Source organism: Diabrotica virgifera, chromosome 1 (genome assembly GCF_917563875.1).
Source record: "Diabrotica virgifera virgifera chromosome 1, PGI_DIABVI_V3a".
In the NCBI taxonomy this organism is placed as follows: domain Eukaryota; kingdom Metazoa; phylum Arthropoda; class Insecta; order Coleoptera; family Chrysomelidae; genus Diabrotica; species Diabrotica virgifera.
This window is the reverse complement of record NC_065443.1, coordinates 291,746,658-291,764,673: the sequence shown is the minus strand read 5'-3', so window position 1 is coordinate 291,764,673 and position 18,016 is coordinate 291,746,658. Positions and strand designations below refer to the sequence as shown.

At 32.8% G+C, this 18,016-nt stretch overlaps 1 protein-coding gene across 1 annotated transcript; it reads left to right on the top strand.

Annotated features, from left to right (window-relative positions):
- Positions 1-1,397: 1,397 nt before the first annotated feature.
- LOC126879142 (uncharacterized) lies at positions 1,398-9,857 on the top strand. Its single transcript, XM_050642136.1, has 3 exons — positions 1,398-2,572; positions 2,883-3,077; positions 9,624-9,857. The coding sequence occupies exons 1-3, from the start codon at positions 1,641-1,643 to the stop codon at positions 9,721-9,723; spliced, it is 1,227 nt and encodes a 408-aa protein (XP_050498093.1). The 5' UTR covers positions 1,398-1,640; the 3' UTR covers positions 9,724-9,857.
- The last annotated feature ends 8,159 nt before the right edge of the window (positions 9,858-18,016 follow it).

Genomic DNA, 18,016 nt, shown 5'->3' with positions numbered 1-18,016 from the left:
ATGACCCTAAATTGGAACTGGGCTGGACACATAGCTAGAATGTCAGATAACAGATGGTCATAGCGAATAATACACTGGAGACCAAGACAAGAAGCATATCGAAGTAGAGGTCGTCCGCCAACCAGATGGTCTGATGACATCAAACGGATCGACAGAAACGGAATGCAGACAGCACAGGACAGAAATGCATGGAGAAGACTGAGGGAGACCTATATCCAGCAGTGGATAGATCTGGGTTGAATGATGATGATGATGATGAAGATGTAAGACTTTAAAATCGTTGTTCACTTTGCACATATTTATAAATCCAGCTTGAATTTGTTCTACGCCTACTCTATAATATTATAATAGGTATTATATTTCTTCAGGGTTTGAGTTGCGTTGATTATGTAATAATTCATTAAAATATTTCTTAACTCTACCAAACCTTCTGATTTTAAAAGTACAGGGAAAGTCACAATTAGTAGCAAAATCTTTGGATTCTTGTAAAATGACGTATCGTTTTGCCTAAAGATTTGACAAAAATTCTTTAGAGTTATGTAAAAGTACTACTATTTTGTAAAATAGATGCGAAGGCATATTCAAACTGTTACATTTTACTTTTTTATTTATTAGTTGTCATTCTCTACTTACGATCTGTGCGGTAGTTAATATTATTTTAGATAGTGTTTTTAAAATGTTCATGTAGTTCTGCTTTACACCAAGCAGAGTTTGAAATCTGGATGCCCACCTAGTTACCGATAACGTTTTTAGAGTAAGCGATTTTGGTTGGACGTTTTTCTGCATTTATTGGTACCTAAATCGAATCGAGGGAAGTTTTTGAAGATTTCCAGGCACTGCTTAAAAACGTTGCGTATGCATGCGTAAAATAATATATCAATAACACATTTTTACATATATTAGACGACAAAATGGGGCCCCTGATATATTGGGGCCCCCCGCAAGCTTCATGCTGCGGGGGCCTCTTTTACGCCCCTGCTCATGGCTCAAGAACCTTAGGGAATGGTTTGGATGTAGTAACAACGAGTTATTTAGAGCCGCTGTCTCAAAAGTAAAAATCGCTCTGATAATTGTCAACCTTCGAAGAGAGGCACCTAGAGAAGAAGGCAAAAAGGGGTACTTTTCACTCTTGAAAAATAAAATAAGCACCCGTTGGCACAAATATAGATATTGAAGTAGAGGGTAAGGTGCACTTAATCTCAAATTTTAAAAAATTGCGAAGTTTTGTCCTATTGTAAGCTTCATTTCTTGGACTAATAGGTAAACTTTCCCTTGTTTTTTTCTAATTTGTACAGAGTACATGTTTAATAACAAACGCTCGAATGTTTTATTTTTTAATAACACCAACCATGAAATAAATCATTTATTTAAACAATCGTGAGCAAGTCTCGTCAATTTATTCTTATTACACATTTTAAAACAGACAATTAACTACACATTACTTATTTCGTCCACACTCTGATACAATTCGAAATTTTTAGAGCATATAATATTTCTATTGAAACCCTCGCTTTCTTTGACATGCCATCCTAAACACAATGACTTGGCGACGCTATTAAATGTTGCATTGTCATGGGAATTTATAAATATAAGAAAACCAGAAGTTAAACCATCATTGCAATGTTCGGTAAAGTGAAATAATGTGGCTCCTATTGTGTACTTTATTCCTCTCCTGGTTATCTCTTGTTAAACTTCAAAATAGTGATAACAAAAACGTTACTGCTAACATAACTGTTGCTAATATAACTGTGCTCCCTAAAAACTTAAGTGGCGGTCCTTTTAAGCCGATACAAGTTATAGAAAGACGGAATCTACTACTAAACACTACAGAACATCTACTAAATGAAACTAACATAAAAAAAATCGACGATTTTAAACCCAGTCCACAGATTGGAGGATTCGATAACAGCTTTTTTTTAAACCAACAATCAAAAAGTTTCGAATCTTACCCAGCTCCCAATTGGGCAGCTAATGTTTGGTCTGACAACTCAGTAAGACACGAAGAATCTTCTATAGAGTCTCCATGGAAGAATACACCCGTCAAATTTCCTGCTCCAACAGAAGCAAGACCTTATCCTTTTGGTAGTGGATATGAAACTCCCACCACTGTGTCTAATCCGATAGAACTGGTTTACAAACAGCCACTACAACCACCTGTACGGCATCAAGTTCCTCCTCCACCACAAATATATCCACAAAGACAACCTGAAGGAGGTATGTGGCAGAAATTCTTGAGTTTTGCAGGATTGGATAAGAAATTCCCTGTATCGTCTCCAAAATCCTTTTACAGTGACCATGGATCCTACCCAGGAAACCAACTGGATCATTCAGGCTTTCCAGGTGAATATTTAGATCCACATTCTTTTAATGAAGGTAATAAGTTTGATCATTCGTACCATGGATATTCATATGGACCAAAAGAGCCTCATCATTCAATAGAACCACACCACGGAGATGGAGGAATAAGCCCTTTTAAGAAGATTCTTAAAGTTCTAGCAGCGATTATACCAATTGGTCTGTTTTTGAGTGCCCTAACTCCGACTATTATAACAGTGTCTTCGGCAAACGACACGTAAGTTATTTTTTCTTCTGTTACTGTTAAGTAATGAATCTCCAGTGTGCTTTCTTTCTGAAGTTCTTCTTTTTCACTTGTGTTCATGATATTCAAACATTTATTTTTCCTTCTTGTTAAGATTGTTAACAAGAACGAAAAGATAACTTTCTTGTTTAACTTACTTTAAACCAGTTTTTACTAAGAATCTGCATCGTAATATCACAATTATAATATGCAAAATATTTTGGTGAAAAACATTTCATGATGGCTTCTGTTTTACTCATATTTTATATTAGGTATTTAATAGATATGTATTTTATTATTTTAGGACAGGCAGATTCAACAGAAACGATGACACATCAGAAAATCTTTTGACAAAGGTAGCTAACTCATTGAATTCGTTAAATAAGTTGCAACAAGACGGATGTCAGCAGAAGGTATTCTGTGAACTGATGGTGAACGCCATGTTTTCGACAAATGCTGAAGAACACATCAAAAACCTTTTAGATAACTTCGTGGACAAGTAAGTTATAGAAGAGTAGTATTTTAAGTATTTTTCTTGCTTTGTAAAGGCACGTATCCACTATGTTGCAAACGTATTGCGCTCCGCGCTCCCTGCACCTGCTCCACATAGTGAATATGTTCGCGTTCCCGGAGCGCGGTTTATATGTCGGATCAATTGGAGCAGTTACAGGGAGTGCGGAGCCGCAATAGGTTTGCGTACATAGTGGAAACGTGCCTTTAGATATATAGTATGTTTAACCAGTAGGGGCGACGGAGGAATGGGAACCAAATAAGGAAATATTTATTTAAACTAGATATTAGATATACTAGTTATTGGGCTTAAATCTTGATAATAATTGAATTTATTAAAAAATAAATAAAAAAGGATTTGCCCAAGTAGCAATTTTTCGACGCATTGGTTGTCAGTACAAACAAATGCACTGTATATAACGTTGCCCGAGAGCATTTTCAGTTGTTTCGGCCAACGACCCCTAACCCGACTGACATTACGATGTTACAACGTTAAGTAATATCTTTAGTTATATGGGCAATTAAGTTATTACTATTGTGACAACTACATATCACAGTCAAGTTTTTTCAACAATCGCAACTACTTAAAAACGTTATAATGCTAAACTAATTTACGCCCATGGGTTTTCTGGCCGACTAGGTAGTTGTCTCTCACGACCACAGGGCCTTTACGTATAGTTCTATAGATATGTGACACGTTTACGGCAACTTCAGGAGCAAAAAAAGAATTTACTTTATAACCTTACTTTTTTCTTATTATTTTATATTTTATTTTGCTGGAAATTTTCGATTTATTTAACAACCTGTTTATTTGTTTTTTATTAGCTGGTTTCTCCATTGTCCATTGTTTTATCAGTAGATTTGATAAGCTCTAATCTTTGTATCAGCTTTGCTAGACAGGGTTGCCAGGCCAGTTCTTACTCTTTCAGTACTATATCCGTTGCAAGATAATTTGGCTGAAACTCCGACAAAATATGTACTTTTTGTACATATTTTGTCTGAATTCCATCCGAATTATCTTGCAGCGGATAGTAGTTTTCCTTTCAAAAAATCAATAGAAATCAGTAGATTCTTTTTAGGCCCTGTAAATACAGTAAAATCTGTGTTAACGGTTACCTGTCAAAATCGCCCGATTTCATAATCAACTTAAAGCACAGAATAAATAACCATATGGTTATTAAACCATATGGTCATTATGGTTAAATAACCATATGGTTAGTTATTCTGTGCTTAAAGTAAACATTAAGTAAAGTTCACTTTAAAGTTGACATTTACCCATATATGAATTGTGATAAAGGTAGAGGCACCAACTTACTTAAAATTTAAAAAACTGATTATGAAACCGAGCGTTACAATCATTTTGAAAATTCTCCAAACCAATTATATGAAGATTTCCTTATTTAGATCTGGTATTTACAAGTTTCATTTCTAGACAAGGCGAAAACGGCGGGTTCGAAGGGAAAAATATTCCCATGAAATTTTTTTGCATGATCACATTCGTGAGACATCCCAGAATAAGGTTCAAGAAGTCGCCCAAGTGAAAAGTGGGCCAATTTTTTTTTAACAATTTTTTTTTTAATCAAATTGCAAGAATCAATATTTTTGGCCCGAGCAATTTTTTCTTTAATTTTTTGGACCATTCTGGACAAAAAAGGTCTCTAATAATTTTTCTCTAAAGTTGATCGTTTTCGACTTATAAGCAATTTAAAATTGAAAAAAACGAAAAATGGCGATTTTCAAGACTTAATAACTCGGTTAAAAGTTATTATTATGAAAGTCAATATATGACTAAATCAAAGTTTGAAGCCCCCCCTACAAGATCCTGAAGAAATTTTCGTCATTATTTTATTACTAAGCTGTTATTTTTAAGTAATAATAATAAGCGCCATTCACGTGTGCGGGGCTGTAAATGCTGAGTGCGAGAGAGAAGCTATTCCAGCAGTCCTCGCACTCACATTTACAGCAGCGTCAATACGATACAACCACTCATTGTTATTAATTAAAAATAACAGCTTAGTAGTAAATTAATGAAACAGATTTCTTCGGGATCATGTAACGGTGACTTTAAACTTTGATTTAGTCACTTTCTGACTTTCAATATAATAATTTTTGACCGACTTATTAAGCCTTAAAAATGGCGATTTTCGCGTTTTTCAAATTTTAACTTGCTTCTAACTCGAAAAAGATCAACTTTAGAGAAAAATTATAAGAGACCTTTTTTGTCCAGAATGGTCCAAAAAATCTAAAAAAAATTAGTCCGGGCCAAAATATTTATTTTTGCAATTTGGTTAAAAAAAATTTTTTTTTTAAAATTGGCCCACTTTTCTCGTGGGCGACTTCTTGAACCTTATTCTGGGATGTCTCACGAATGTGATTATGCAAAAATATCTCATGGGAATATTTTCCCAACGAACCCGCCGTTTTCGCCTTGTCTATTCTCTGTCCATCTATTATCATCATCTACGTCCTGAATCTTATTTTCGGTAATGACATTGGGAAATTGTAACAAAATGTCTGAAAATTAATTTAGAAATGGGGTGAATACTATTAAAAAGCAAATTTTATTTTAGTGATAACAAAATATTGAAATATACCAAACATCTAATAAAAAACATTGCCTACTAGAATTTTTTAAATAATATCAAAAATATACCAAAACAGTAGATATCTACTAAATGTGGCAACGCTGTTAAGGAGAATGATGCACTTCATTGCACTGGTCACATGACCTCTGTCACCCAATAAGAGAGTGCGTTCTAAAGTGGTTGGGATAGTCGGTCCAGGCCGTGTTTGGTCGGCGATTGGACTTCTCGGTTGTCTCATCCGTCTATGGTTGGTAATAAGGTATATTTTAAGTAATATTGGTAATGTTGTTTAATGCACCATTTTGGTTTTTTTGGGATGTAAAGAAAATAAAAACACAAAATATAAAAAATGCAGGCATTTTCTAATACCTTTAAAAGCACCATCAATACATTAAATTTATACAAAACATCTTTAACATAAATTCTGGCTTTTATATTAAAATTAGATTTTTAAAATTTACATATTTTTTGTTAAAAAGGTGATAAAAAATGAGCGCGTGTGTTTTTTAAAGGTGGAATATCCATATTTGACGGTAATCTGAGATGCGTTTATAAATTTTACATCAGGGTAATTTTGTTTAAGTCCTTATTTATGTAATTATATAAATTTAAATACCTGATATGATGTCAAAATAGTTTACTTTTTATATAGGTAAAAAAACATAACCAGTCCGACTCTTTGAGCAACCATTGCACGCAGGCACTTTTTATAGTCGCTTCAGTTGTCTTATGCAACGCTTAAGGTTGCCTAGGCAACGTCAAGACAACTCAAAAATCGTCCACCAAATTAGTGCAGAATTGGGTCGTCTTCTAGGCAATAACAACGTTGTGACAAAACGTTGCCACGCGGTAGACAACGTTGTCGCGTCGACAAATTGCTACTTGGGTGATCTTTGAAAAAGATCGTCACATTCATCTTCATCAGACAATCTTGTTTCACTTTTCGAATTCAACGATTTGTCGAAAAACTTTTTTTTCAATTTGCGTTTTCATCCTTTTTCATCTCTGCTCTTTCTAGCATTCTTTTTGTCATTTGGTCTGATGACTCTTTTGTAAATTATGCCTTTCACTTCTTTTCCGATATTTTTATTTCTCCATATTAATTCATTCAGGCAACCTGCGGCTCTGTTTGCTTTATTCACTTGATCTTCCACTTCTGTTTCGATCTTTCCAGAGCTAGATAGTGTGATGCCTAGATATTTAAACTCCATGACTTGTTCTATTATCTGACCCTCCAGCCATGGGTGTCCATACTCATTGTCAGGGGGGGCTGTGCCCACCCCCTAGCTTTTCGTGTGCTTCAAACTATATATATGCTGATCCAAAGTATACAAAATTATATAATGTGCGACATCTTCACGTCTGCCCCCCCTAAAAATTTTTATGTGGGCGCCCGTGCCTCCAGTTCTAATTTACACCTTATTAGATTTGCTGTTACAATCATACATTTACTCTTTTTGGGAAAATTATCATGTTAAATTTTCTAGCGGTTATAGGTATTAAATTGGTGCAGCATACGTTGTAAATCATCTTCACTTTGAGAGATTAATATTGCATTGTCTGCATAGCAGATTATTTTAAGTTGTTTTCCTTCCATTTGATATCCTTTTTTGTTCTTACTTTTTTGTTATTTCATCCATGATCAAGTTAAACAACAGAGGACTCTGGGAGCAGGGAGTCCAAGGGCGCCTATATAAAAATTTTTAGGGGGGGGGGCAAACGTGAAGATGTTGCACATTACATTTTGGATGACAATATATACAGTAGACTCTCTCTATAACGAACACGGATATAATGAGGTTTCCCTTATAACGAGGTACATTAGGTGTCCCATGAAATTCCTATTGAACTATAACGCTCTATAACGAGGCATATTTGGTTACAACGAGGAAAACTGAAATCGAAGAATACTTGTCTTTACCTGTACATAGCGTTGTAATGGTCATATATAAATAAATGCCCCAACTGCCTGTACATAGAAATGTCCAACATCTGTCGAGACCTTATTATCGAGGCCAGTGCTGTAATAAAGTCGGCCACCTGTAATAAACTTCTGCCTGTTTATCGACCGATATTGAATATTATAGGAAATTTACAATTTATGACGGCGAAGTCTCATTGTTTACTGTTCAGGTTGACCATCGACACCTAATAAACTACGTAAGAGGCATCATATTACTGTTGTTTGATATAACGAGATATAACCATAAGTATGTGTCGAACCAAGTTTTTACTTTAAAATCTTAAAAAGGAGCCCCCTTTATTTTTGCAGATTTAAAATCCTTATGAAAAATAAGTCACATATATTCCAAACATTTTTAGAATCGTTTATAGATGGCGCAAAAAATCGCATTTTACAATTATAGAGCCATCCGTCAACAATTCTAAAAAAAGTTTCGAATAAATTTACTTATTTTTTGAGGAGGAAACTCAATCTGCAATAAAAAACGAGGGTTCCTATTTAAGATTTTAAAGTTAACTCTCACCCCCATCTCCAGAGTGTGGAATGAAAAATCCTGTTTGGTGTCCTTCTATAGATTTTTGAAAAATATTTAACACGTGTTTTTTAGTTTTTCATTTGGAAGTATATTTCTCGAGATATTAGACCGTTTCTATAATTTTGCCATGGAATCACGATATATCGTTTTTCCGATTATAGCGCTCTCTATCCACAATTCGCAAAAAGGCTCGAATAAAATTTGCTTATTTTTACAAGGAAAATCCAAATCTGCAACAAAAATTCCCCCCGCTCCACAAGAAGGGGTTGAAGTGGTGGACTTGTTTAGTAGTGTCATCGCATAGATTTTTGATAAATATTTAATGCATATTTTTCAGTTTTTCGATCCGATGTTCATTTCGCGAATTATTCGACCTTTCCGCTACTTTTGGGACACCCTGTATATAACACTCATTCGTCATGAAAGATCACCTGTTTTTCATTTAAATAAACTTGTTCTGTTCATCATAATGTACACTTTAAAATAATCTACTTACTAAAAAAATACTTTTGCAAACTAAAATTTGACTATGTTCAATCAATTTTAAAAATTATTTTTCAATATGAATTTATTTCTGCTTATGAAGATGGTTCTATTCGGTGTACACAAAACTTAATATAGAAAACAAATATAATCGCTTCACAAATTTTACACTTATCTCTATAGTGCCAGTTCTTAAAGACAAATTAGTGATTATCGGTCAGAGATCGGATTTCTTGCTGATATGATTTTCTTTGCAGTATTATAAATAATTCATTTAATTTGTAATTTTGGGTGTCGATTACAGTATATATTATGTTCCCACGTTTCTAATCTCTTTTAATGTTTTCGTTAATATCATACGTGACTGTGCGAAATGTGTATTATGCACATTCCATATAGACCGCTGTCGCAGACACACAGATTTTCTGTTAAACTATTAATTACCCAATATGTGAATTTTTTTATTAATAAATATGTTGTTTCCAATTTATCTCTCAAAATTATGCAATAATTTTTTGACAAAAATACGTTTATGTAATATAAATTTAATTTTTGTTCTTTCCCGAAAAGCTAGGAGGGGGGCCACGCCCCCCCACCCGTGAGTATGGGCGCCTATGAGGGAGTCCCCTGTCTGATCCCGTGGCCAGCTTCAATTGGGTCAGTTAGTTCTTCATCTAATTTTACTTTTATTGTTTTTTTGGTAGATATTTTTGATCGTTTTAATTATGTACCTTTTGTGCCTACAATAAATGGATACCGTCCTTTAGTTTGACCCTGTCAAATGCCTTCTTAAGGTCCACGAAACATAAGTATGCCGGATTGTTGTATTCTAATGATTTCTCTTGAACCTGCCTCATTATAAATATAGCGTCGGTACATGATCTTTCCGACCTAAAACCTCGTTGTTCTTGCTGTTATACTTTTTTTAGTTTGTTAATTTCATTTTCTGAATATCTAATATTTTTATAGGTCTGGTACTAACGAAGACACGTTCACGACAGTACTAGAAGCTGTGAAGAATCAAGACTGTTCGACTCTTAGCTGCAAAGATATGGCAGATCCAACTTGATTTTGAACGAGTAAACAATGTTATTTAGTCTATATAATATATTCTATGTATACAGGACTATTAGGGGTAATGTTATCTTGTAAAAAGTGTTTGTATCTTATTCATGTAAAAAATAATAAGAACATTGTAATTTTTTTCTTCTTAATCTGTTTTATTCCCTGTCGTCTTCTAAATACACTCATCGACACAAAATTCCGCCACCCAAAATTGTTTATTAAGTTTGACAATTTATAACTTTATTATTTGTGCTCCGATTTTCAAGATTCTTGCACCAGTTTGTAGGTACATGTATTGATATTTGATATCGTTTGGTATTATTCCGGTAACACAAAAATTTTGCTTGCATGGCATTATACAGGAGTAACTGGAAGCGTTGTATTTTCTCCCAACTTTAAAAAATTCTGTGGAAAAATTGAAGAGCTGATTTTCTTTCATGTCCTGCCATATTGTCCTAAAGGCATTACTAAAATTTTGTTTTTTGAATTATCCGAATATCTCTTTTCTTGTAAGAGCTGCACCATTTTTTGTAAATAAAAACACTGATGGACTCATAAAATAGAGGTTGGATTGATAAGATTAGAATGGCCCGCATGCAGCCCAGATCTCAATCCTATTGAGGATTTATGGAATGAATTAAAAAAAGTAATTTGCCGTCATCCTAGGCCTGCAGAAAATTTGTTACAGTTATGGCCCTGGTAGAGGAATATCGGACTATTCCCCAGACAAGGATAACACATCTTTATTCGATGCCAAACAGATCGCGAGCAGTCGTTGCTGCAAGAGGTGGACATACCCGCTATTGAATTGTTTTGTTGTTAATTTTGTTTTTGCTAATTTTAGTGCGTTTGATATTTTTAATTAAAAAAAAAATTAAACCTTTGTTTTATTTACAGACCTTACAAGAAAAGAGATATTCGGATAATTCAAAAAACAAAACCTTAGTGATACCTCCAGGATAATACAAAAGGAATATGAAACAAAATCAGCCCTCCAATTTTTCCACAGAATTTTTTAAATTTAGGAGAAAATACAACGCTTCCATTCACCCCCGTCGTATAATGCCATCTAAGCAAAAAATGTTTGTTACCGGAATAATATCAAACGACATCAATACATGTACCTACAAATTGATGCAAAAATCTTGAAAATCGGAGTATAAATAAAAATGTTAAGTGCAGTCACTGAAGGATTTCGCCTCCTATTTCGTTGAACCTCCATCGATTTTCATGAAAATTGGTGAGTAGTTAGAGAATACCTCAAGGAACAAAGGTGACATATTGCCAACTTACGCTTTTACCTTGGGGGTCGATTCCACCCTTTCTCGAGGGTGAAAATTATTTTATTAAAAATATTACCATAAATCGATAAAGGGACAAATTCTAAGCAAAATTTGTTATATAAAGTTATTAAAATAAATCAAAACTTTTTGAGTTGTTCAACATCAAAGATTTTAATTTTTCATGAGAAAAATTCATGTTTTTAACCGATTTTTCATAAATAACTCAAAAACTATAAGTTAAAACTAATACTCACTTTTAAGTTTAAACTCACTTAAAAAACTAAACTAATGTTAATTGAAAGTGAGTTAGGGGTAATTAAATGTATATTTCTTAGGCGTCAAATCTAAGTATTCAAGCTTAAATAACGGGAAAACGATGCATTTTATAAAATATACGTGTAGTGCACTTATCAAAGTACTTCGGAGTACCTATCAAATGAGCTCCAGTAGAAGTTAATAGCATTAAAATTAAGCAAGTTATGATGAAAATAAGAGAGCCCTTTCGAATTTTTTAGGAAAAAGTGAAAAATAAAACATACGCCATTTCCACAAAAATTTAAATTTATAGTAATCCTTACTAGAATTTCTTTATATTAGTATAAGTAATGATTTCAACAATTTTGACCGGTTTAGAATGCAAATTTTTGAAAAAAAGGTATAATTAAGAAAAAATCAGAATTTTTAAAATTATTGTAACTTTAAATTTTCTTTTGATAATAACTCCAAAAATACTCAATATGCGTAAAAAATGATATATAACTAAATTTTAGTTTTCTCTATATGTACCAAATTTTATACCGTTTTTAGTATTTCCCTAGGGTAAAAAATAACCGAGATAGAAACGTTTAAAACTTAAATTTTGCTGCGACAACCATGTAGCCGGGACTATTTAACATTTTATTTTTAAAAAATTAAAAGGTTTAAAAGGTAAAATTCGACTAGGTTTATTATCCCTTGAAATTAGCTTTCAAATGGTTTTTAGGTGAATCTGATACCGTAAATATTGACGGAGTTATTAAAAAAACACCATTTTTTGGAAAAAATTTTAAGATAAATTTTGAAAAATTTCTGGTGCATAAACTTTTAATGCTATGACCTTGTTCGGGGGCTCATTTGATATATATTTTAAGAACTTTGACAAATGTTTAATACTTTATGTTATAAAATACATAATTTTCCTGTTATTTAAGCTTGAATATTTTAATTTGGGTACTCGCCGAAAAAATATATATTCAATTACCTATAACTCACTTTAAATTAACACTAAAATGTTTTTTAGCAAGGAGTTTATTTCGTTTTTTATTAGCTTCAATTTTGGTGATAATAACTTTTTTCCAAAAACTTACAGTTTTTGAGTTATTTATGAAAAATCGGTTAAAAACATGGATTTTAAAAATTAAAATCTTTGATGCTTAATAACTCAAAAAGTTTTGATTTATTTTGATAACTTAATATAACAAATTTTGCTTAGAATTTGTCCCTCTATCGATTTATGGTATTATTTTTAATAAAATAATTTTCACAATATAAAAAAAAAGAATATGAATCGTCCGGGACCTCTTGATCTCCGCTCACACGCTCTACCACTGAGCTATATCCCTTTGCTTTGACAGGTTACAAGATTTCTCATACATACTGACAAATTTAATAGACCAAGTCAGTGAAGTATACAAAAATACTTTAAATATACTTACTATTATTATAAAATATCTTATTCCCGAGGAAGACAAATCCAGACACAAAAATTATAATAAATAATACATTTACTAAAAACACTAATATATCCTTTTATATGATATAATATGACTTGCGCTGACAGTGCTGATATATACATATCTTGAAAGATTAGCAACGAAATACATGCTGTCTGTGTGCGCATGCGCCCGGCATTATAAAATTTCACTCTCGATCGTAAAGACGTATAACTTCAAAAATTTTGGGTGGCGGAATTTTGTGCCGGTGAGTGTATGTCGCACCCCGAAATCATAAACTTCAGGAGAGCAAAAACCATAGACATATTAAGAAAAGATTAGGTAAGGTATGGGCCGCTCTGTGTATTGAGGTGTAACGGCGGTAATGCCAATATCAAGAACTTTATTGGTCAATATTCACTTTGAATGGTCTAGTCATCTTTGTCTGTCACATGTGCGAGATCGCTTGGAGATAAATAGACCACCGATCGACTACCCGCGCGTTACGCTATTTTGCTCAGTACGCCTTGTCTATTCTTATTGTGTCTATGACAAAGACAAGATTTTATGTGAACTCTTAATTTTTTTCTCTGCTATTGCTAGGCACCCATATTAAAAATTCGAGGATTACGGCGTATCAACCCGCCTTATCATAGGTTATGGCACTAACACAAGTTTTATTTGAGTAATTTATCTTGGCAAACAAATGCATTATTACATGTTAAGGCAATATTTAAAGATCAGTGGCGTAACAAACTCCGTCGGGGCCCTCCCGCAGAATTGGAAATGGGGCCCCCTTTAAAAAATTACTAAATGCGACATGTGTAACAAATACCTATAATTATGTGTTACAGACCAGTAAATCAACGTAAAATATGACGATACCGTGTAATTTTCAGTGTCACCACCGAAGTGGTCAACTCAAGACTTTTCGAGTTATTTATGAGTAAAAATGTTTATTATTCAACAAAGAAACCACGTTTTTAGTCGATGTTTCGCAAATAGTTCAAAGAGTAAGTAGGATCGAAAAGAATACTACTACTCGACTCGAATACTACTACTAAGAATACCTACTCGATCGAAAAGAATATTGTTAACAAAAATGAAGTCTATCGACTCAGTAAGAGAAAAGTTGTAGCTCTTGAAAAGTTTTTCTTATTCGTCAAATACCAAATCGAATATTTCAACGTGAAATAACCAAAAAATGAAATACTTTTCAGGGAAACTCAGAACTTTTTTAAAGTGTTTAAAATAAGCTTTATTTTTTACAAAAGTTTCTAGCATCAAAACTAAGCCAGTTACGCTAAAAACACAGTTAATCCCATTTTTTGGTAAAAAAAAATTTGTGAAAATCTCCCCCTATTTAGCACCCCAAATGAAACTAATCATTATCGCCTTACAAATTACCTAATTTTTTTATATGACCTGTAAGTTTCACCGGTTCAAAGTGCTTATTTTTAAAAGGGTTCTAGTTAAAGGGCTTGAACGAGTCACTAATCACGAGTATATGCAAATTTTAAACAGCGATATCTTAACCAATTTTTGTCTTACAGAAAAACAAAAAAAATCCAAAATATTTATAAAAGCATGACCTACATTTCTTTACTCTTTGAGATTTTTCGTATCACTAATACTTTTTAAGTTATTTCGAAAAAAGGCATTTTCCAAAACAAAAAAAACTGTTTTTACTATGAAATCAAATTTTTTTCAAAAATAAGAACTTCGAACCAGTCAAACTTACAGATCATATAAACAATAAATATTTAAAGTAAATGGTAAAGCGTTATAATAAATTTTATTTGGGGTGCGAAATAGGGGCAGATTTTGACGATTTTTTTTTAACAAAAAGGGGCCAACTTTATTTTGAGCGTAATTCGTATAGTTTTGATGCTAGAAACTTATAAAAAAATAAAAATAAAGCTTTTTTGAAATATTTAAAAAAAGTTTTAATTAGTTTTCCCCGAAAATTGCTTCATGTTTTGGTTATTTCAGGTTGAAATATTCGATTTGGAATTGGACGAATAAGAATAATTTTTCATGAGTTTCAACTGTGCTTTTATTGTGTCGATAGACTTCATGAATAAGTACACCATTTTTTAAATCTTATTAGCTACATTTTTGCTACAAATATTTCTTCGATATCTAATATTTAATTCGATAAATACTTTTTTTTGAGTTATTTACGAAAAACCCGTCTGAAAACATTGTTTTTTTTTGCAAAATAAACATTTTCACTCGCAAATGACTTGAAAAGTATTAACATAGAAAAAGAAACTCTATAGAACAAAAGTTGCTTATAATTAGTCAATTTATACATTTCCGGGATTATTTTAAACGTATGTTTTTCACCCCAAGGAGGGGTGTCACCCCCGAAGTAAAAGCAACCAACGGCATAAATCCAACTTTGAAGTGGAGTGTAACTAGAACCTAAATCCAAATTGTCAAGCAAATACGTCCGTCGCGACGCTGATAATTTCACTACAAAACTCTCATTTACTGAGCATTGGTGTAATCATGCATTGTTTATGACGACTTACATTTTTCATCTTTATTGGTACCTATAGAATAAAATAGAACAAAGATTACTAAATGGTTACATAAGTATTATTCTATGAGATGAACAACTTTCTTCGTGCACTATCTACTATCAGCGAATATATCTACAATTTTATTAATTCGGATGGACAACTTCATTTTCAATACTGCACTTCTTAAAAAAATGTATGTATGCAAATAATATAACAACACATTTTTACATATATTACACAACAAGATGGGGCACTTGACATATTGGGGCCCCCGTAAGCTTCATCCTGCAAGGCGCCTCTGTTAGGCCTCTGGATAATCGTATCGAAATACTAAAACGTAGGTAAAGATTAAAGAGAAAACCCATTTCTAGATTTAGAAATATTGTTCTAAAATTAGGCAAATTGCAATTCTCAAATCTTTGAATAGTCACGTACAAAGCATTATAGTTTATTGTCGCCACCCATAAAAGTTAGTGAGACCGGAAAATATTTTTCTAGATATGAAATGATTCACTTGCCGAATATGCCTATTTAGAAATTTACGTTTTTAAATTTAAACCCACAAAGTAAAATCATATACCTATAACAGATTTTTACATAATATCAGACGACAAGATGGGGCCCCTGCTCGATCGGGCCCCCCCGCAAGCTTCACGCTGCGGGGACCTCTGTTACGCCCCTGTTAAAGATGAAAGGTACTTATCACACATCCACTCTCGACCACAGCGTGACGCAAATGAAACTGTCTTGTAGCGCTCTTGCTAATGATGAGACAACCAAAATCGGAAAACCAAAGTCGGAAAAAGTAATAACGACAGAGGCGCAATATCTAGAAAAGCCTAAAAAACGTGTTATGCCAACAAAACGATTTTCCGTTTTTTAGGGTCATGGCACTTATACTAAATTTACAATCAAGATGCACTAAAAATAAACAAACCAAGACACGTTAAATGCAACTAGGAGCACTCCCGGATCATAATTTACAATGTATAAACTTTGGAAATCATGATTTGGGATTTACAATGTATATAAATTATAAATTATGATTCGGGAGTGCTCCTAGTTGCATTTAACGTGTCTTGGTTTGTTTATTTCTACTGCATTTTGAATATAAATTTAGTACAGTACGTTCTTTAACGGTAAACTATTGCAAAACCTCAAAAAGTGGTATTGTGCCGATGTGTGCTTTTGCCCTGGGGTGGGTTTTACCCCTTCTCGGGGGTGAAAAAATATACGTACAAAGTAAGTCCGGAAATGGATCAACTGGCCAATTTTAAGTAACTTTTGTTAAAGTTTTTTCAGTAAGTCAATACTTTTCGAGTTATTTGCGAGTGAATATGTTCATTTTTCAACAAAATAACCACGCTTTTAGATGGTTTTTCGCAAATAACTCAAAAAGTAAGTATTTTGTCGAAAAAAACATTCTTAGCAAACATATAGGCTATAAAAAAATTGAAAAAAATGGTGTATATATTAGGTATCTATACCTAGTAGAAGCAAAGTTATAACTAATGAAAACTAGGTTCATATTCGTCAAATTCCAAATGGAATACTTTAATGTGAAATAACCAAAAATAAAGCACTTTTTTGGGAAAACGTATTACAACTTATTTAAACTGTTTAAAAAAGCTTCATTTTTGTTTTATAAAAAAAATTTCTAGCATCAAAAGTAAACAAGTTATGCTCAAAATAAAGTTACTTAGTCCCTTTTTTTTGGTAAAAAAATCGGGAAAATCACCTCCTAATTAGTATCTCAAATGAACTGAATCGTTACCACTTCACAAGTTTCTTTACTCGTGTATGTATTGTTTATTTGATCTGTAAGTTTCATCGGTTCAAAGTCCTTATTTTTGAAAGGGTTGTGGGTAAAAGGTCTTGAACGAGTCACTGATCACGAGTGTATGTAAATTTAGAAACACCAAATCTTAATCAATTTCTGTCTTACAGCAACACAAAGAAATACAAGATATTCAGAAAAGCAAAGCTAACTTTTTTGTTTTTTGAGATTTTTGGTATCTCTAACAATTTTTAAGTTATTTTGAAAAAAAAACCATTTTTTTTCAAAATTAAAAATTTTACTTTAAAACCAATTTTTTTCAAAAATAAGCACTTTGAATCGTTGAAACTTACAGATCATATAAACACAATATAAGTAAAATAATTTGTGAAGCGATAACAATTAATTTCATTTATATTGCTAATTAGGGGGTGATCTTCCGGATTTTTTTTTGCCAAAAACAAAAGGGACCAACTTTATTTTGAGCGTAACTTGCATACATTTGATGCTAGAAACTTGTTATAAAAACAGAAATAAAGCCTTTTTAAACATTTAAAAAAGTTATAATGGGTTTTTTTCCAAAAAGTGCTTCATTTTTTTGGATATTTCACGTTGAAATATTCCATTTGAAATTTGGCGAATATGAACCTATTTTTCATCGACTATAACTCTGGTTGTACGAGGTCCAGAGACTTCAAGCGTACACCATTTTTTTACTTTTTTACAGGCTATACTTTTGCTAAGAATATTTTTTCGACATCATACTTACCTTATGAGTTATTTGCGAAAAACCGTATAAAAACGTGGTTATTTTGTTGAAAAATTAACATATTCACTCGCAAATAACTCGAAAAGTGTTGACTTGGCGAAAAAGCTCTATAAAACAAAAGTTACTTAAAATTAGTCAGTTTATCCGTTTCCGGTCTTATTTTGGACATATATTTTTTCACCCCCAAGAGGGGGTGAAAGTCACCCCCATGGCAAAGCACACATCGGCACAATATCACTTTTTTCTTTG

Bases quoted from the DNA above. Each gene is read 5' to 3' on its own strand.
- LOC126879142 (XM_050642136.1), top strand. From the start codon at position 1,641: ATGTGGCTCCTATTGTGTACTTTATTCCTCTCCTGGTTATCTCTTGTT. The intron at 2,573-2,882 runs GTAAGTTATTTT...TTATTATTTTAG, and splicing joins GTGTCTTCGGCAAACGACAC to GACAGGCAGATTCAACAGAA. The intron at 3,078-9,623 runs GTAAGTTATAGA...ATATTTTTATAG, and splicing joins TTAGATAACTTCGTGGACAA to GTCTGGTACTAACGAAGACA.